The sequence below is a fragment of the Phyllostomus discolor genome, chromosome 5, assembly GCF_004126475.2.
Source record: "Phyllostomus discolor isolate MPI-MPIP mPhyDis1 chromosome 5, mPhyDis1.pri.v3, whole genome shotgun sequence".
Classification (NCBI taxonomy): domain Eukaryota; kingdom Metazoa; phylum Chordata; class Mammalia; order Chiroptera; family Phyllostomidae; genus Phyllostomus; species Phyllostomus discolor.
In genome coordinates this window covers 45,347,909-45,369,628 of record NC_040907.2, presented here as the reverse complement: position 1 = coordinate 45,369,628, position 21,720 = coordinate 45,347,909, and the positions used below count along the sequence as shown (strand labels likewise).

The 21,720-nt window shown below is 35.3% G+C and overlaps 1 protein-coding gene across 8 annotated transcripts in view; it reads left to right on the top strand.

Annotated features, from left to right (window-relative positions):
- DOCK7 (dedicator of cytokinesis 7) overlaps positions 1-21,720 on the top strand; it is a 213,865-nt gene that overhangs the window by 157,710 nt on the left and 34,435 nt on the right. For all 8 annotated transcript variants that reach the window (XM_036026204.1, XM_036026202.1, XM_036026207.1 and 5 more), the window contains 7 exons: positions 2,400-2,569; positions 3,575-3,729; positions 13,133-13,315; positions 13,419-13,554; positions 18,285-18,381; positions 20,859-20,955; positions 21,290-21,424. In XM_036026204.1, the coding sequence (XP_035882097.1) occupies positions 2,400-2,569; positions 3,575-3,729; positions 13,133-13,315; positions 13,419-13,554; positions 18,285-18,381; positions 20,859-20,955; positions 21,290-21,424 (973 nt within the window). The remainder of the gene's footprint in view (positions 1-2,399; positions 2,570-3,574; positions 3,730-13,132; positions 13,316-13,418; positions 13,555-18,284; positions 18,382-20,858; positions 20,956-21,289; positions 21,425-21,720) is intronic.

Genomic DNA, 21,720 nt, shown 5'->3' with positions numbered 1-21,720 from the left:
AAAATATACTTTCTGAATAAAAATCTGGAAGGGAGAAGAATCTCCAATTATGCTTCATAGGCAGCTATATAAAATGGCAGATAAGATCAGGGGCTCTGGAGTAAAACTCCTTAGTTTTAAATTCCAGCTTTTAAATCTATATTATTTTAAAGGAGATAAAAGCTAATATTATATTCACTGAGGAAGGCAATATACAAGGCATGGTATTAGGCATGTTGCATAAATTATATAAATTTTCGCAACCACATTTGGTAGGTAATTATCCTCATACATAGATAAGGACACAGAGGTTAAGTATCGTCAAAAAAATCATTTAGCTATTAAATGATGAAACTAGTGTAACCAACCAAAAACACAAAACAGAGATTTGGATGCCTGTCACCACAAAAGCCAAACTCATGAGGCAGATGCGGGAGTTAAAGGAAGGAGGTTTTATTCAGGTGCTTTGCTGTCTGGGAGAATGGCAGAGTCTCAAAGCTCATGTCCTCCACAAAACCAAGACAGAAGGCAGTGTCCAGGGTTTCTGTTCCATTTTGAAGTGCAGTCCTCTAAAGCCCATCGGCAGTTCCTAAGCAGTCATCCAGGTACTTAGTTTAGCTTGTTCCCGGCTCCTGTCTGTGTGAAGCTCCCTGCCTGGAGCCTGTGTGTGGGGTTCATGTGACCATGGGCTATGTGGCTGCTAGGGCTACAAGGTCATGTGCACCTGAGAGAGAGCAAACAAATGCTCCAGCAAAGGCGTCACCAGGTTGGTGAGAGAGGGATTCCCTCCTGTAAGCCATGGGCCATGTGGCTGCTAAGGCCACGTGGCCCATGAGAGAACAGGCCAGTTGCCCCATGCAGTTGCAGGTCATGAGCAAGCGAGCCACTAGCAAGAGAGCATTTCTTTGTTCTCCTTGGATTATATTAGTTTGGGTATGGGATGGACCAGGCACTTTCATGCTTCAGTTGAGTCCACCTCCCAACCAATCTCTTTTTTCTCCAGGCTAAACCGACAGGCCTCTTTGGTCCAGCACCTCTCCCTGCACCATTTGACTTCTATGGTGCATGTGCCTGTCTTCCTCTGGTCCCACCTTTAATTTGGTACCAGAAGTGGGGAAGGCTTGTTCTTACCTAATTATCTTGGCTAGCCTTTTACACACTCAATGTAATAACCTACCACCCATACTGCATCTTGGCCAGTGGGGGGAGACTTCCTGGTATTCTGGACAGACTGTCTACCAGTAACAATAGTACAGTACCATATTGTAAACACTCAAATACTGTTAGTTATAAAGAAAGGGAGTAGATTGTAGGGAGTAAATAGAAACACCTGGTATAGAATTAACATTCAGTGAGTTTATTATTGGGGACATCATAACAGCTTATCACTAAGTGAAATACTCTATAAGCTAGAGGAAACTAGTTTCAAGTGAATGTATATTTTCAAGATAGGAAAGGCGTATTTGAAGAATGAAGGGAGACATTGAAGCTGTTGACAATGGATGGGATTCATTGAACGTATGGGGAATTTACTTTCTGAGAGAAGATACAACTTTTTCTGAGACAAAAGAAAAGGTGAACCTATAGCTATAAAGAAAGATGTGTTAGGAAGTGTGACCAGAGAAAATTTGGAATGGCTTTCTTTTCTAAAAGAAAGGAGTTGGAGGTAAGGTCTGTTGCTGAGATTGATGGTGAGAGACTTAAGGAGAGAGACTGAGATCTGAAACTGGTGCCAAATACAGCATGAAGGGCCAGTTGAAGTTGGATGGATTTTTAATTGGAATTGTTCGCATAGTCAGAGTGCCTTCAGTTTAAGAAGAGAGGCAAACAAAAAAAAAGTGTGAAGAGTGGCCCTTGCTCTAGTATATTAACCCAGTAGAAATGCAAGTGACTGGAATTCTAGGAAAGTGGTAAGAGCCCAAGTGAGGTAAATGAGCGAGAAAGTTTAGTTTAAATAGATGTTAAAGGCAACCCCAGCCTGTGGACTACATAATCCAGTGGGTAGAGAATTGTTCTTTTGGAAAAAGGAAATAAAAGTTTACTTTGGTAAATATGAAAATATTTCATTTGATCAAATAAAATTTATAGCTACTTAAAATTTTCCTCTTTTTTTTCTGCTTTAAAATATAACCATAACTGCTCTTATCTAATATTAAATGCACTAATATGGAGTTAATATAAAAGTATCCAGGTTTACTCCTAAGTGAATTTGTATAAGATTTATTTTACTTCAGTTCTTATTTATGCAGACATTTATTAAATTTAAAATGAAAAGTGTGCTTATAGAAATACATACCAATATGGGGCAAAGTTAAGTTGAACAAATTGATTTGGTTCCATGGCTTACTGTTTGTTTTAAAGGTATTAACTAATCTCTTTGATCTTACTGCGTCTTTTCCTCCATCTTCTTTTTTAAATAGACTGTTTGGATTGCATAAGAAAGTCATCAATATGGTACACAATTTACTATCCAGTCATGACTCCGACCCACGGTACTCTGACCCCCAGATAAAGGCGCGGGTGGCCATGTTGTATCTCCCTCTGATCGGCATCATCATGGAGACTGTTCCTCAGCTGTATGATTTTACAGGTACTCAGTCTCTCTGAGACGGATTTTAAAGGCAAACCTCAATATCTAAAAGTGTTAGAAATTTTCTTGAGAGTAAAGATCTTATTTTAAGAAGAGAAATATAAGGAAAGGTACACTGATATAAGTTGACTGTAAATACCTAACTATCACTAAAAATCTTTTCACAATGTGAGAAAATCCACTGCAAATTTTCTATAAGTAGTTTCTAATGACAATTTAAAATAATAATTGTATAGTATTTCTATTCCTACTTGTTAGGAAATAGAATTTTGTGTACTTTCTGTTCCTCTAAAAAAAAAAATACAAGAAAACCTAAAAGCTGACTACTACTCTCAGTGTCAGTTTTATTCATATAAATATAATTTAAAATGAATATTCACCTGAATAAAAAAATTAGGTTTATTGCTAAACCTAATTTTAGCAATAAGATGGGTTAATAAGATGTTTTGTTGCTTTTTAAAAATTAGGACCCATAAATTTTTGCTGTTGTTTTCATATTTAGAATTTACTTGAAATCCTTCATTTGCTCTAAAGAAGATACTGTAGGATGCATTTAAACTAGCTATTAACTTGATAAAAATACTTCCAGTTCAGTAAAAATAAAAACAAACATTTACTACCTAATATGTATTAAGAACTTCACTAGGTGCTGGTGATACAAAAATAACCAACTCCTTGTCTGTAAAGTACTGATAGTTGAGTAATTTTTCCAGTATTTTAATCACTAAATGGATTTCCTTACTTGAAGGCAAAAATGTTTAAATTATTGTATCTTCTTTTACTAGCAAGGTAAAGTTCACTACAAAACTATAAATTATTACTCTAGGAATGAATTGGTGTTTAAATTACTGAAAATATTGTTTAAAAGAAGTAACTCTAAGGATAAATACTACATATTAACAGGGTTTTTTTAAGAGTAGTAGAGAATAGGAAAAGGAATTGCATGCTCAATAACTAAAGCTAAACAGAAGCTTCATTTTTTTATTTTTGGATTATTTCTTCTAGAAACTCACAATCAACGAGGAAGACCAATTTGTATAGCCACTGATGATTATGAAAGTGAGAATGGAAGCATGATAAGCCAGACAGTTGCCATGGCAATTGCAGGAACCTCAGTTCCTCAACTAACAAGGCCTGGCAGTTTCCTCCTCACATCAACGGTAAAAACAACCCTCCTACAGAAGTTTTTTTCTGGAAAGACAGATATTTACAAGGATGTACTCTTAAGTAACTCGATTATTTATTGTCTTAGCTGATGCAGAAGTACCGTACTCTGGCTTGGTTTGTGGTATAAAGCTTTGTCTTCTGTCATTCAGAAATTTGAAAGTTGTCTTGTTATGTAGCCTATTTTGTTTTTTAAAGCCATTTTAATCTTAATCAGCCCTAAGAAATATTCTCAGTTGTTTAGCAATGAGATATTTTTAATCTGTGAAGACTTATACATTTTCATGTTTAAAAAAATTAATATTTGCTCTGCCCGTGTAATTTTCCCCCTTAAAGAGGGAAGGATATGGTGGTATGGAAACAAATTGCCAATAGAGCAAGATGAAGCTCTAAAAATTTTGAATGACTTTCTTTCAGAAGAATGCAACATTTGTGGAATCTGTCCTACTTGACAACTTTTTTAAAAAAGGTTTTACAGGGATAATTTACATATCAAAAGATTCACCCATTTTCAATGTACAGTTTCATGGTTTTTAACATATTTACAGAGTTGCAGAGCTGTCACTGCAATCTAATTTTAGAACCTTTCCATAACCCCAGTGAGAACCCTTAGGCCTGTTAGCCTTACTCCCTATTTCCTGAGCCTCAGCCCGAGGCAGCAACTAATCCATTTTTGTCTGTATAGGTTTACCTATTTTGGATATGTTGTATAAATGGAATTATACACTGTAATCTTTTGTGTCTGACTTCTTTCACTAAGCATAATGTTTTTGAGGTTCACCCATGTTATCACATGTATCAGTACTTTTTTTTATTGCCAAAGAAATAGTTTTCCTTTGTATTGTTATACCATATTTTAACCATTTATCAGTGGAACATTTGGATTATTTCTACTTTTTGGCAGTTGGGATGTGCTGCTGTGAGCATTGTAGATATGTCTTTGTGTGCACATGGGTTCTTGTTTTTCTTAGGTAGGTGTGGATTTTCTGGGTGGTGTGGCGTCTCTATGGTTAACGTTTTGGGAAACTTCTAAACTCTTTTCAAAGTGGCTGCACCATTTTACATTCTCATTAGCTATGAATAAAAGGTTCCTGTTTCTCTAAATCCTCACCTACACTTATCTTCTCTTTTTTTTTTTTTTTGTATTAGAGCCACTTGGGTGGGTATGAAGTGGCATCTCACTGTGGTTTTGATTTGTATTTCCTTAATATGTACCTTAACAGTGTTGAGCACCTGTTTATCTGATTATTGGCACATCTTTCTGTATATCTATCTCGTTTAGATACAAGTCCATTCAAATCCTTTGCCATTTGAAAAGTGTGTTATCCATCTTTTTGTTACTGACCTGAGTTTTCTATATATTCTAGGTACAACGTCCATATATATGATTTCATATATTTTCTCCTTTTCTGTGGATTATCATTTTGACTTTTTTTTTTAACATTTTATTTACTTATTTTCAGAGAGAGAGGAAGGGAGGGATAAAGAGAGGGAGAGAAACATCATGTGTGAGATCACATCAATTAGACTTCTTGAGCACCTCCCACTGGGGACGTGGCCTGCAATGCAGGCATGTGTCCTGACTGGGAATGGAAGGCAACCCTTTGGTTCACAGGCCAGCACTCAGTGCACTGAGCCATTTTAGCCAGAGCTGTTTTCACTTTATTGATGGTGTCGTTTAAAGTGCAAAAATGTTTATCTTTGATGAATTTTAAGTTACCAATTTTTCTTTTTTTTTTGTACTTTTGATATTATATGTACAGAAAAATATATAAAGGACATGTTCAGTTAAAGTAAAGTAATAGAAGAAAGAGTGGTATACCTACCACCCATCTTCAGAAATAGCACATTACAAGTACTTTAGAAGTTCCCAGTCTGCCCTCAGTATGCTCCATCTCTCCCCTCAAAGTGACCACTATTTTCAATTTTATTGACTTTTTCATTTTTTAAGCTTTTCTTTTTGTGAAATATATGGCATATGGAAAAGTATATGAAACATAAGTGTACAAGGTACAAAATATAACACCTTTGTAGTTACCACTTAGGACAAAATATAGAACATGGACTACCTTTTAAAATCTTTAGCATGCTTTTCTCCACCACAGCTATTTACCAGGCTCCCATTATCCTGACTAATGAAGTAATTGCTTAATTTTGTTTAGAGTTTTACCATCTAGGTTTGTATCCCTGAATTTTATAGTTTAGTTTCACATTGTGTGTTTAATATTTATCCAGGTTACAAATTGTTGCTATAATTCACTGATTTTATTTCTGTATGATAGTCCATTATCTGACTATAGATCAGATTATTTACCCATTCTGTTAATAGGTGCATGGATGGTTTCTGATCTTTGGGTATTACAAATAGCAATGCTATATATTCTTTTATATGTATCTATTGTGCATGTATGTACTGTTATTTAGGGTATTTCCTAGGAGTGGGATTTGCTGGGTCATATAACATGTGTTCCTTCAGCTGTATCAGCTATGCTGGAGGGTGTTTTCAGAAGGGCTCATCTCAGTTTACACTTGCACCAATGAGAGTTTCCTTTCTTTCATGTGTTCATCTTCACTTAGAATTTTCAGACTTTTCAACTTTTGTCGGTCTGGTAATTTATAGTTGTAGTTCATTTCCCTGATGACTTATGATGATGCACACTTTTTTCATATGTATCTTGGCCATTTGGATTTTCTCTTTTAAAGTGTCAGGAGTATTTTGCCCATTTTACATTGGGTTGTCTGCCTTTGTTTATATGTTCTTGATCAAACCTGTTGTCAGTTATAAGTGTTTCATATATCTTATGTGCCTTGTTTTTTCACACACTTAATAATAAATTTGATGATTAGAGTATCTTATTTTTTAAGGCTTTATTTATTTATTTATTTATTTATAGAGGTGGGGGAAGAGAGGGAGAGAAACATCAATGTGTGGTTGCCTCTCACATCCCCCCGACTGGGGACCTGACCAGTAACCCAGGCATGTGTCCTGACTGGGAATCAAATCAGTGACCCTTTAGTTCACAGCCCGCGCTCAATCTACTGAGCCACACCAGCCAGGACTAGAGTGTTTTATTTTAAAATACTTTTATTTGTCAGTCTTTTCCTAGTATTTTTTGTATCTTATTTTTAAAATTTTTTCCCTATTCCAAGAATTTGAAGGCTTTCCCTTATGTTATTTAAAAATGTTTTTTTTCCTTTTATATACAATTTAAAAATCTACAGGGAATTGATTTTTATGCACAGTGGAATTTGGGGGATCCAGGTTCCCCTGGATATTTATATTTATAATATATATTTACATTATGTTTATATTTATAGATTTATAAATACATAACATTTATATAACATTTATATTTATAGATTTATAAATATATGTTTGCATTTATATAATATATAAATATAAGTCTATAAATAGACTTATATAAATATAAGTATATGTAAATATATATATTTATTATATATATAAATATTAGATTTATATATATCTATATATAAATATGTCTATTTATTATACCAACTCATCTCAATATCATTTATTAGTAGACTTATATAGATATAAGCCTATTTATATATTATACCAAATCATCTCAATATCATTTATTAAAAGATTATTTTTTCTATTGCCCTGGAGTACTACCTCTATATGGTCTATCTTGTAGAGAAAGTCCTTACGCATTTTTTTAAAATTTCTTGCTTAATTCTTGGTCCTTTCTATTTCTACATAAATTTTATAATCCCCTAAAATAAGAAGTTCCACTAAAATAAATGAAAGCCAATGAACCTATTGGGATTTTGATTGAAATTGTATTGCATCTGTGGATTAATTTTGGAGAAACACTAATATGTTTAGACTGTTGGGTCTCCTAATCCTTGAATATGATAGATGTCTCCACTATTTAGATCTTCTGTAATATCCATGAATACATAAACTTTTATAGTTTTCACCAAAGAGGTTTAGTACATAGTTTGTAAATGTATTTTTGCTCCTTCATATTTTTGATATATTATTATACTATAAATAAAATAACATATTTATATATAATCTTATATTCTTATAAAAATGTTTTTCAAAAATTCCATTTTCTCCCCTGGCTACGTGGCACAGTTGATTAAAGTGTTGTCGGGTGCATCAAAAGGTTGTGTTCAATTTCTGATGAGGGCACATATCTAGGTTGTGCATTTGACCCCTGGTTGGGACCCATACAGGAGGCAGCTGATCATTGTTTCTGTCTGTCTGTCTGTCTCTCCTCCTCCTTCTCCTCCTTCTCCTTCTCCTTCTTCTCCTTCTCCTTCCCTCCCTCCTTCCCTTTCTCCTTCCCTTCCTTTTCTCTAAAAATCAATGAACATATCCTCAGGTGAGAATTTTTAAAAATTCTATTTTGTAACTGTTGATTGCTTTTATGCGGAAGTAGATTTGATTTTGTACAATAATATTTATTTCCAGCAAAATCGTTAAACTAATGACATGCATAGATTTCTTATTGTTACATACACAATCATCTGTGAATAACGGCAGTCTCATTTCCTCCTTTCATTTCTTTTATAACTTATTTTACTGGATAGAGCCTTCAATATAACGTTGAATAGAAGTGATAGTTGGCATCTTTAAAGGGGAAACTTGCAACACTTCATTCTTAAACCAATGTGCTATATATTTTTTAAAATACCCTCATTATATTATGGAAGTCCTAGTCTGTTCCTAGTTTGCTAAGAGTTTTGTTTTTTAATCATGAATACTTGTTGAACTTTATCATGTTTTTTTTACATTCATTGAGACAATCATGTTATTTTGCTTTTTAATCTTTTTGTTTTGTTTTGTTTTATTTTATTTTATTTTTTTAATATATTTTATTGATTATGCTATTACAGTTGTCCCATTTCCCCCCTTCTCTCCCCTCCACCCTGTACCCCCCTCCCACCCACATTTCCCCCTTTAATTCATGTCCATGTGTCATACTTATGAGTTCTTTAGTTTCTACATTTCCCGTGCTATTCTTGCCCTCCCCCTATCTATTTTCAACCTACATTCTATTCTCTATACCTTTTCCCCCTCTCTCCTCCTCCCACCCCTCTGCTGCTAACCCTCCATGTGCCCTCTATTTCTGTGGTTCTGTTCCTATTCTAGTTGTTTACTTAGTTTCTTTTGGTTTTGCTTTAGGTGTGGTTGTTGATATTTGTGAGTTTGCTGTCCTTTTACTATACATGTCTTTTCTTTATCTTCTTTTCTTAGATAAGTCCCTTTAGCATTTCATAAAATAAGGGCTTGGTGATGATGAACTCCTTTAACTTGACCTTATCTGAGAAGCACTTTATCTGCCCTTCCATTCTAAATGAGAGCTTTGCTGGATAGAGCAATCTGGGATGTAGGTCCTTGTCTTTCATGACTTGGAATATTTCTTTCCAGCCCCTTCTTGCCTGTAAGGTCTCTTTGGAGAAATCAGCTGACAGTCTGATGGGAACTCCTTTGTAGGTGACTGTCCCCTGATCTCTTGCTGCTTCTAGGATTCTCTCCTTCGTTTTTACCTTGGCTAATGTAATTATGATGTGCCTTGGTGTGTTTCTTCTTGGGTCCAACTTCTTTGGGGCTCTCTGAGCTTCTTGGAAGACTGTTCCCTTTGCCAGATTGGGGAAGTTCTCCTTTATTATTTGTTCAAATACGTGCTCAATCTGTTGCTTTTCCCCTTCCGATTCTGGTACCCCTATAATTCGGATATTGGAACGTTTAAAGGTGTCTTGGATGCTCTTAATCTTTTCCTCAGTTTTTTGAATTCTTATTTCATCATGCTTTCCTGCTTGGTTGATTCTATCTTCCTTCTGGTCCACTGTATTGTTTTGAGACTCATATTCCTTCCTTTCACTATTGGCTCTCCTCTGCGTGTCTTCCTGCATCTGTTTTATGGTAATCTGCATTCTTTCATCTAAATTTCGTCCAAAATCAACCAGTTCCGTGAGCTTTCTGATCACCAGTGTTTTGAACTGCGCATCTGATAGATTGGCTAATTCTTGGTCGCTCAAAAGGATGAGTCCTGGGGGACTGATCTGCTCTGTTGAAAACATATTTTTTTTTCCCCCCTGTCTCTCCTTTTTTTTTTCCGGTCTGGTTGCTCTTGTTATGGTGGGGGGCGAAGCCTTAGGTGCTCACCTGGGCTGGGCACCCCAGTCGCTAGATTGTGACGTTATATGTGGGGGCAGGGCGGGAGCGGGAGCGGGGCGGGAGAAAACAATGGCGGTAGTTCTGTTCCCCTGGACTCAGACCCTTGTCTGGGCTTCTGGGCCACGAGTTCTGCCCTGGTCCACAATCGCTACCCCTCTGGGTCTGCCAGCCACAGCTTGCGTATTCAGGGATCACCGCTGCCTTCTTGTGAGCCGGATGGCTTTTGCGCCGATTTCGCGCCAAACCTTCCCCCGACCTCTGCGTGCCGCTGACCCAAGCCAGCCCTGTGCCCACCGGCTCGTCTTCTCCTACCAGTCTGGATGAACGCGTCTACTTCAACTTCTTGGCTGCCCGACTTCCATTCAGATAAATCCTCTGCCGGATCTGGGTGTTATTCTGATAGTAAATTATTGTTGTAAATTATTGGTTTTCTAATCTTGGTTGTACGAGGAGGTACGGTGCGTCCACCTATTCCTCCATCTTGCCGGAAGTCCCCGCTTTTTAATCTTTTACTGGGGCCCCTTTCAATTCATTTTCTAGTGTTAAACCTACTTTGAATTTGTGAATTAAATTCTGTATATAAATGAGTTTGGTTTGCTATATTTTGTTTATGGCTTATTTATCTATGTTTGTAAGATTGCCTGTAATTTTTCTTTATCATAATGTTCTTTTTAGGTATAGAGTCAGGTTTAAGATGGCCAATTAAAATGAGCTAGGAAGTTTCCCCTTTTCTGTTCTCTGAAAGTACTTGTTTAAAATTGGAATTATTTTTTTCCTGGAAGATTTGGATAACTTGTAGGTGAAGCCATCATCTACACCTGCAGGGTTTTTTTTTTTGAAAGTTCTAAAACTACTGTTTTAATTTCTTTGATGACTGTAAGAGTTTTCAAGTTTTCTATTTTGTTTTATACTGGTTTCTGAAAAATTTATTCTACTGGATATTTACTCATTTTTTTTGACATGCAAAGTGGTTTCGAATATCTTCTATGATCTTTTTAATGTCTATAACATTTGTATTTAGTTGTAAATATTTTTATTTATGTGACTAGCTTTTTGTACCTTTTTGTCTTGAATCAGTCTCAACAGGAATTTCTATATATCTCAAGTCTTTATAAAGAACTAATTTGAGGACAAAGTTGATCCTCACTTTTGAATGTTTATTTTTATTATTTACTGTCTTATACCTTCTTTGGGTTTATATTTATTGTCTTCTACTTTGTTTTTCTGACTTTTTTTTTTTTAAGAATGCTGGGGTGGGTTATAATTTTCCACCGTTACAATTTTCTTTTCTCTCTTATTTTTAGATTTTATTTATTTATTTTTAGAGAGAGGGGAAGGGAGGGAAAGAGACATCTATGTGAGAGAGAAATATCCCTCAGTTGCCTCTCACATGCCCCCAACTGGAAACCTGACCCACAATGCAAGTATGTGCCCTGACTGGGAATTGAACCAGGTTCACAGGCTGGTACTCAATCTACTAAACCATACCAGCCAGGGCATCTTTTTCTGACTTCTTGAGATGGATGCTTAATTCACTAATTTTCATTCTTCTTTGATACGTATTTTAAACCTGTACATTTTCCTTTAATTATTGCTTTAGTTATTTTCCACAATTTGTATACAGAATTTTCATTATTTAGTTCAAAATATATCTAAAGTTTATTATGACTTCTTTTTAGACTTTAGGCTATTAAGTTGTTTTCCTTTTAAAATTTCTAGTCATGTAAAATGTATAGTAATCCTTTGTTTCTGAGTTTGGCCTAATTGCATGAAGAGAGAGCTTACTTTTAGAGAAATTCCTTAATCTCTAGCCTTAACTTTCCTTACCTATAAACTAGAAATAACAGTAGTTAATACTGTCTTTAAAAATTATGAGTTAAATAAGAAAAAGTGATTAATGTAGTATCTAGCACATTTCAGATTTTGTTGTGTTTTGTAATCATTATCATCATTATTGTTACTATTGTCATCCTGAATTCTTGTCTGTGAAATTCAAATGATATTACCTGCTTTATAATATCGTTGGAGAACCAAATGAAATAATGCATGTCAGGAGGTTAGCATGATGACTAAAACAAAGTAAATATCCAATAAATGGTACTGTAAACAAGTTCCAATTCTTAGTTTTTCACTTGTATTTTACATACTATATATTGGGTTGGCCAAAAAGTCTGTGTGTTTTTCTTTTAAAATAGACACATTTTTCATTTTCAGCAATAGCTTTATTGATTTGTATATTTTGAGTATGTTGGCTATCTCTCACATGGTATAACTTTGATTGTTCTCAATTAATGTCTCGATTTGATCAATATCTACTTCATCTGGTCTACCCCACCAATGGAGCATAGACCAGTGAGAAATCTCCAGCACGTAACTTCACAAACCACTTTTGACACGTTCAGTCAGTCATAGCTCCTTCTCTATACACTGCACAAATTTTTTTTGCATTTCAGTTGTGTTTTTACCTTTCTTGAAATAATAAAACATGACATGCCAAAAATGTTGTATGTTTTCTTCCATCTTCATTTCATAATGGCTACGCAAAAATTCACCAATTTTGATGTTTTTTTAAGCACACTGGTATGACAGCTGTCATGATAAAATCTAATAAAACTGTTTAGAATGAAGTTAAAAACAACTAAGCACTCCCAGAGCCATCATATGGGGAAAAACCAAACTTACTTTTTGGCCTGCACAATATTACTGCAGATTGAAAATTGAAAGTAGCACTTTAACCTTATGTGCTCTATGTACAAATGCTTTTTACATATATAATGTTTAAGACTTCTCTTTTTTTCAGTGTCCTTTACAGAAATCAGTGGTTCTCTAAACCTGAAACATATTTTGTTATTACTTTCCATTTTAATACTTTTCAAGTCAGTTGGTTTTTTTTTTTCCTTTAATTTCACCCTGTTTGATATTGTGTGGTAGATAGCTTAGATTTTAATAGTAGGACCTTTTAGTTTTTTTGCTTTGTGTTTTCTGTTAACATCTGCTGGAAACTAGCACAGATCAAAACAACTTCCTTTTGCCAGGAAAGGTTCAATAAACTTCAGTACCTTAAGTTTAAGTTTCTATATGACTTATACAAGTATATTCTAAATCAAATGGTTCTTTTTAAACATTTGATTTTTAAGCAATTTTTGTTTTATTGCCTTTTGGAGAAAACTGATACCTATCCCCCCCCCCCCAAAAAAAATGATCATTGACCAGTCTGTCTCATTCAGTTGTTCTTGGCTTTTCAGAGTGGCAGGCAGCACACTACCTTTTCAGCAGAATCAAGTCGGAGCCTTTTGATCTGTCTACTTTGGGTTCTCAAGAATGCAGATGAAACAGTTCTACAAAAGTGGTTCACAGATCTCTCTGTCCTGCAGCTAAACCGGCTATTAGATCTGCTTTATCTCTGTGTATCATGCTTTGAGTACAAAGTAAGTGATCATTATGCCTTTGCAAAGAGGAACAGGAGAGGAAACAATGTGAAAAAAAGAAAATTTTATCATTGCCTCTTATTTTGTAATGTTTAAATTTTAGGGAAAGAAGGTGTTTGAAAGAATGAATAGTTTGACCTTTAAGAAATCAAAAGACATGAGAGCTAAGCTTGAAGAAGCTATTCTTGGGAGCATAGGTGCTAGACAAGAAATGGTGCGCCGGAGCCGAGGACAGCTTGGTATGTATACGGTATCTTCTTCTGGTGAGAATGTTTTTGATTCCCTTCAAGTATATATTACAATGATCATTGTCGTAAGTCTTCAATGATAATTCAACACTTTTAAAAAAGTATTTTAAATGTAATTGTGAATTACCCTAGATAACCATTTCTCTGCAGGTGTTCAAGTTAGAATTCAATTTAAGTATAGCAGATACACTTCCTGATTTGCTCTGGATAGTCTCAGCTTATTCCTGTTGTCCTTGCATGATTATTAATAGCAGCCCTTATTTTTAAAAATAGGCTATTTTTAGAGCAGTTTTACGTTCACAACAAAACTAAGCTGAAGGTACAGAGATTTCCCTGCTCATACAGATACATAGCCTCTCCCATTATCAACATCCCCCACCAGAGTGGTATACTTGTTACAACTAATGAACCTACACTGACACATCACAATCACCCGGAGTTTATAGCTTATATTGGGACTCTCTCATGGTATCATAAATTATATGTAGCATCATTTTTTATTGAAAGTTTGTTAGCACAATGAATTAATATAGTCCCAAGCCCTGGCTGGTGTGGCTCAGTGAATTGAGTGCCGGCCTGTGAGCCAAAGGGTCACAGGTTCCATTCCCAGTCAGGGCACATACCTGGGTTGTGGACCATGTTCCCAGTAGGGGTGCGCAAGATGCTACTGCACATTAACGTTTCCCTCTCTTTTTCCCTCCCTTTCCCTCTCTCTAAAAATAAATAAATAAAAATCTTTAAAAATATATAGTCTATCTAGTTTAAGGCAAAGATATTGCCCATCAAACTCAACTATCAGGAAGGTGAAACAGTTTAGTAGCCTAGAAGCCTGTTTCTAATCCCTGGTTGCTGCGACCAGTGTGGAGTGGGAGTACCTGAGTGGGGTCGACAGGAGATAAAGTCACATCACAGAAGTTTAAAGAAAAGCAGGGACCAGATGGGACATTGTCCTCTGATGGAGAGACAATAAGCCCTGAACATGGTTTTCGAGTTTATTTTATAAGGGTTGGTTAGATAAAGCTCAAGGACATTTCGCAAACCCAGGGAGACTCTATAGGCACAGATTGTTCTGTTCCTAGGCTATTTAACTGTTACATATGTCTACTGTAGAAGTTACAGTCACATTCAGCTGAAGCTTGCGGTTATCTATCTCTTGTTTAACCCCTGCTCATTCCAGCTGTATGATGCCAACCTTCATCGTCCCCCACACCTGGTTTGCTACCCATTAGCCATATAACCTTGGCCCAGTCACTTAAATCTCCCTACTTTCCTTGTCCTCATCTACTTGTGAATTTTAAAGGTACTATAACTGACCTTAGCATCTTTGTAGTGACCATATCTGTAAATATTTTGTAAATTCTAAAGTGATACACAAATAATACTGTTGCTGAGAGCTGCTTAATTAAGTTCAGGGATATGGCTTAGTCACCCGTGAACATGACACAGGCTAACAGTTCCATATATATTTGTTGACTTAGAATATAAATATACATTTACATGAATATTTTTGTTGTTTTCTGAAAGACTATTACCATAGTAATCATTTATTTAAATGAACTTAAATATCTTTTATATGCTATGTGTGTTTGGAATTTAATAATGAATGAAGATAAGGTCTTTACCTTTAATATAATTAATAGAGCACCATTTTTTCCACTTAGGTTATATAGAATTCACAAAATACCTATTTATTTTCTTTTAACTTATTTTTTACAACAATCTTCTAAGAAGGTATGAAAACTAACTTTTAAGTACATCATTTGATTAGTCATTATCCTCATCTTTAAGATAAAGAAAATAAAACTCATAGAGGTAAATAACTTGGCTAAGATTATAAACTAAGTGACAGAACCAAGATCTTTTGACTTCCAATTTAATGTTCTTTATATTATACCACAGCTCTTCTGATTGTTGAAAAGAGTGGAACTGTTAGCACTATGCTTGTTACATTTTTATACTTATGGCCTTAGGACAGCTATCACTGTTTGAATGCAAGAATTGAAGTTCTGTATTTGGAATCTAACACAAACAAACTGAACTTATAAAGGAAGGATAGATGATTAACAGAGGCAGGTGTGTTGGGATGGACAAAATGGGTAAAGGGGGTCCAAAGATACAAACTTTCAATTGTAAAACACGTAAGCACTGGGATGTAATCTACAGTGTGGTGACATTAGTTAATAATAATGTATTATGTATTTGAAAGCTGCTCAGAGAGTAGACCTTAAAAGTTCTCATTATAAGAAAAAAAATTTGTAAATATATGTGGTATGATGGGTGTTAACTAGACTTAATGTAGTGATCATTTTATAATACATACATATATCTTATTATGTTATATACCTGAAACTAATGTCATATGTCAGTTATATCTCAAGTAAAAAAGAATTGTCTTAGAAAATTTCTTATCTTAGAAAAGTGTAGCCTTTGCAATTCTTACTTGCATTTGAACATTTAAGCTAGGTCATCTAATTGTAGATATTCTCAACTAAGGAAATGAAACAATTTCATGAAAAAAAATGTATGATAAAAATGTTAAGTAGATCACTCATGAGGCCTGTCTGGAAAAAGCCTAGGTGTTGTTATTGTAAGGAGAATGGTTTGCATGAAATCAGTGTAACCTGGCAGCCAAGGAGAGTGGACTGAAATGCACATATGTGAGCAATGACAACTACCCTGTACTTAGTCAGTGAGGGCGGTAGACTCTGTTGAGTGAGCATGTGTACTGTGTGAGTGTGGCATTCAAAGTGACTGAGCTAGTGGAGCAACAAATCTGCCTCAAATTTTGTGATAAGCTTGAACACTCCTGCTCGGAAACTGTTCCAGTGATTCAGAAGGCCACAGCTATGGGCAAATGGTGATTGGCAGCTTCATAACGACAATGTGCCCATTCATGTGACTTATCTTGGTCAGAGTTTTTTGGTAAAACATCAAATCGCCCAGGTGACTCAGCCCCCCTGCAGCCCAGATTTGGCACCTTGTGACTTCTGGGTTTTCCTAAAACTAAAATTACCTTTGAAAGGGAAAAGATTTCAGACTGTCTGTGAGATTCAGGAAAATATGATGGGGCAACTGATGGCAATTGGGAGAACTGTGTGAGGTTGCAGGGTGCCTGCTTGGAAGGCAACTGAGGTATCATTGTCCTATGTACAATGTTTGTTGTACCTTGTATCTTCTTCAATGACTGTCTCTATTTTTCATATAGCATGGCTGGATGCCTTCTGGACAGACCTCGTATTTATTCAGTTAACTGTCTTAATATAGGCATATCATTTTTGTTTTCTTTTACAAAATTTCTTAAAGATAGAGATTTCAAAATAAAAAAGGGAAGGAAGGATAGAGAAGGAAAGTGAGAGAAAGCAAGAGAAATTTCCAGACATGTCCTTTATTGTGTGACAAATTATATTTGTTTCTCAGTATTTTTTAAATTTGTATTTGAACTCTGAATTTTTATTTTCATTTTTGTTTTTATTTCCCCAACCAATTTAGGTCTCATTTTTTAAAAATGGAGCATTAGTTTTCTCATTGAAAGCCTAAAATCATGATGTTCTGTTGTTTAAATACACATATTTTTATATTTCTGCATCGTTTCCATTGCCTTCTCCACTTTTTCTGGATTTGTATGAATCAGTTCTATTGCTACTGCCCCTTAAAAGAGCCTGTACCAGAGATTTTTCAGCCTTTTTCATCTCATGGCACACACAAACTAATTACTAAAATCTGTGGCACACCAAAACCATATTTTTTGCCTGACACAAAAATAGGTATAATTTTTATTCATTTACAGCAGATGGCTATTGTGGCATTGGTGTTGTCATTTTTTATTTGACAGTCCATGAAAAGAGAGGTCAGTATCCCTCAGTAAAAAAATCAGGTATTGCATGTTTTAAAAATTTTCAGGAACACTGCTCAAAAATCTCTGGTCTGTGCTATTCAGTCCACCTTCCATCCAGAAACCCATTGAGACAGAGTCCTTGTCTTTCTCCTGTTCTGCCCTCTGTGGACCAAAAGAAGTAATTACTTTAGAAATTCTCCTTATTTTCTTCATTTACCAAACAAAAACTTAACTGAGCTTTGGAACATGCCAGAACTTTTGTCAGCCCCAGAAATTAAGTGGTGGACAAAGTAGACATATTCTCTGTTCTCAGTAGCTTATAATCATGTCATTATAAGTGCTGTGGGTAGAAATCAAGCAAATTAAGAGGAAAAGAAGTTTTGGAGAGTTGGGGAAGGCATTTCTGTGGAGATGATGAATGACTGGCCAGGGAAAATGTGGGAAGAACAATCTGGTAAAAGGAACAGCAACCCTTGTACGTATCCTAAATCAGGAGCATATGTAGTGAGACTGTGTGTACAGAATTCACATGCACACAATAACTGGGAGTGTAAGCAAGAGGAAGAGTGGTAGGAAATCAGGTTACTTCATTTAGGGTTATAGAAACCATGGTTAAGATTTTGAGAAAATCGGTGTTAGAAAATTTGCTTATTTAAAAGGGTATTTGTTTTTTTATTACGTGTAGCAAATATATTTCTTCTCTAACTGCTGTGAAAACTTTTAATAAAAAGCACCATTGTCAGGTTTTTCTACTTATATTGAGGATAAAATGGCTATGTATAAAATTAATAACATTGTTCAGTGTTTCTTAAATGTTTGCAAGTATACATATATGTGGTCCAACTGAAATAACATTTTAAAAATGGTTTTGAAATTTATTTGACAGAGAGAAGCCCATCTGGAAGTGCCTTTGGGAGTCAAGAAAATCTGAGGTGGAGAAAGGATATGACTCACTGGCGTCAAAACACTGAGAAGCTTGACAAGTAATATAACCTTCTATTTCATGTTACTGATAGGCTTGGATTTCAGGTGTAAGAGGAACATGATTAATTTTAGTGTTATTTTTTAATATATGTATACATATAAATAAATATATATATAATGTTAGGCATTCAAATCTTAGAAGACAAGATTGTTTTTATTTAGTTTTTAAATTGAAGATTTTAAAAGGTTTAAAAGGTTTACCGTACCACATTTTTAATGTGGTATAGTAAAGCAAAATGTAACATATTTTAATGTTACCCCATTTCCCCCTTGGAAAGTTGCATTCTACAAATATTTTAGACTATATTTTGGGTGTTACACTGAACTAAATATTTCAAGGATTACCAAAAAATTGGAAAACTAATGTTTGCCCTCTGGGAGCTTAAAATATAGTTAAAGAAGGACAGAACATTATAGGTCTTCGGATTCTAGCATGGAGGCAAGCTAGGTACACTGACTGACCCTACTGTAAAAAACAGTGGAAAATGCACTACCATGAGTCCAGAAGCCTAAAGGACTCCACCGTCAGCATTAACAGAACTAGAAATAAGCCCTTCTCACTGCCCAGGTGACCGAGGGTAATATTGCTTGGTTTGAAACTTAGCATTGAATCAAGGGGTTAAATTTTCTCCTGACAATTTGTAATTACAAGTTAGCCCTTAAGGAGCTTGGCTGGCCCAGAAATCTTTAGAATGTGGCGGCCAACTTACTCAGATTTGCCTAGTACTCCTAATTTTAGCATTGAATGTTTCATGTCACAGGGAACCAACCTCTCAGTCCTGTCCTAAATCAAATCAAGATGATTGGTCACTCTGTCTGCAACCATCTTGAGCCCAGTCGTTAGAGGACTCTTACAAATAAACTTCCAGAAGTATTAGCTCACAGACACTGAGGTCAAGCAACACAGGAAACAATGCCCTATGCAAGCCAGTAGAGAAAAAAACAGCAGACTTGGTACCATATAGATAAGAGTTTGAAATGATCAGAAATTGTCTTAGTCTCTTTAGGCTGCTATAACAAAATCTCACATGCCGGTCGCTTATAAACAACAGTAGTTTGGCACCGTTCTGAAAGCTGGAAAGTTCAAGATCATGACACCGGCATATTTGGTATCTGGAGGCCCCCTTCCAGATTACGCACTAACCTTGGTATTTCCTTATATGGTGCAAGGGCAAACAAACTCCCTGGGGCCTCTTTTTTAAAGGCACTAATCTCATTCACAAGGCCCCTGCTCTCCTGACCTTCGCCTTACCTCCTAATACCATTACCTTGGGCTTTACAGTTTTCAGCATAAAAATTTGGGGTAGACTCAAATATTTAGATGTAGCAGATACTGAGTATAATATAAATATGTTTAAATTTTTAAGCTTTGAATGTTCACTTTTCTTTGTCTATCCAAGTTCATTTCTTTGATTATTTTTCCACATGTGTTGTGGAATTCACAAAGCAGCCAGATACTATACTAAGTGTATATTGCTTTATTTCTGCATTTGTGTAATGAGTTGTTTCTGCTTATCTTGCTGTGTTCTTAAGAAGCCATTTTTTGGTATTTTCCAGATTCTTTTTGTTTAAACCATCTTATTAAGCTTCTTCATAGAAATCTGGCTGAATTTTAAGTTTGAACAGTGTATTCTTTTCTTTTTCAATTTAATTCTAACTATGCTATATTTTCTCCTTCAACTTGTAAAATGTAAATCCATGAACTGTTTTCCCTAATGGTAGTAATGAAGATTCAGAGACTGGAACATCTAAGAACTTCAGAAAGTTAGCATTTAGTATGTCCTTGCACTTTCGCTTTGATTTGTGTGTTGTTTTGTCTGTGTAGTTTGCATGAATGTGTGGATATTAAAATAAATGTCGGTTTTATCCATAAATCACCTGTAGTTTTTAAATTTTTTATTAAATAATAAATACTGGATAAATACTGGATATTCAAGTAAATGTCTTGATTGGCATCAAGGTGTTTTGTTTCTAATTAGTGTTTCTATCCAGTGTTTCACCGAAGAGGTCATTGTTTCTGCATTAAAAAATTTAAAATTGGGGGGAACTTATGAAACTTTAGGGAAAAAATAGTTTTATCCTGGAACATTTTGAATGTTGCTTTACATGAAGCAGCCCGAAATGCAAACCCACATAGCACCACCTAGTGTTTGTGCAACTCAGACTGACACTCGGTTTCCTGTGTGTGCTTTGTGTCTGAGAGCTGACCAGTTCTGCTCTCAGTGGCACTGTAGGACTGTAATAGGGTGAGAAAATGTGGATCGGCATGGTCAGCAAGATGCAGGGTAAAACAAAGCATTAATATGTATAATATCATATTTTTCCTTGTTCTCTTACAATTTTCATTCAGGCAAATATTAAAAAATGGTTCTAAGTTTTTTTTTATTTTTCTGCATCTTTAAATCCTTTTTGAACTTTGGATCTATTGGCTTTTTTAAAGAGGATAAGTAGAATTTCTCACACTGTTTTGTATTAGGTCAAGAGCAGAGATTGAACATGAAGCACTGATTGATGGAAATCTGGCTACTGAAGCAAACCTAATCATTTTGGATACATTAGAGATTGTTGTCCAGGTAAGAACACAAAAAAGAGGAATTTAAAGTATAGATTTGGTAAATTGGGGTTGGAGGAAAAGTATTTATTGAGCCATATAATTACATTTAAATATCAGTAGTTCCTGAAAGTTTTACCCTTGTTCCTTTTTTTTCTTACTTAAATCCTGCTATTCTGTTTTTCCCTTTTCTCTTATCCAAATCCTGGTAAGCTCCTTTTTTCTAGAAGTCTTCCTAGATCTCATGTTATCATTTTCCTATTTTAAAAAAATTATTGGTTTCTTTATCTATATTCTGTCTCTCTAACCAAATCACAAGTAGATGTCTATTTTATTTATCTATTTTTAAACTGCAGACAGTTTCTGTAACAGAATCCAAAGAGAGCATCCTCGGTGGGGTGCTGAAAGTGCTCCTGCACAGCATGGCCTGTAACCAAAGTGCAGTTTATCTACAACACTGTTTCGCTACCCAGAGGGCCCTGGTTTCAAAGGTAGGTAAATTTTATACCTGTAGCCTTGTCAGACTTTATTAACATTGTCTAAGATCATTTGGCATGTTTATTGGTTAATATGTTTAGTTAATATTTTAATAAAAACCTAAGATCTTTGATTTCTCCTTGTCTTCTATTGCTTGCCTTTTGGAATTCTTGTTTGGATCACCTTTAGCCAGTTTCTGGCTTACAAAATGGGATTTGATGCAGAGAAGGGCCTGAAATTAATGGCTAATATTAAATTTGGGGCTCTTCTTGTTTTCTCTTCCTTTTATTCTGTTTGTTCTTTATTAACT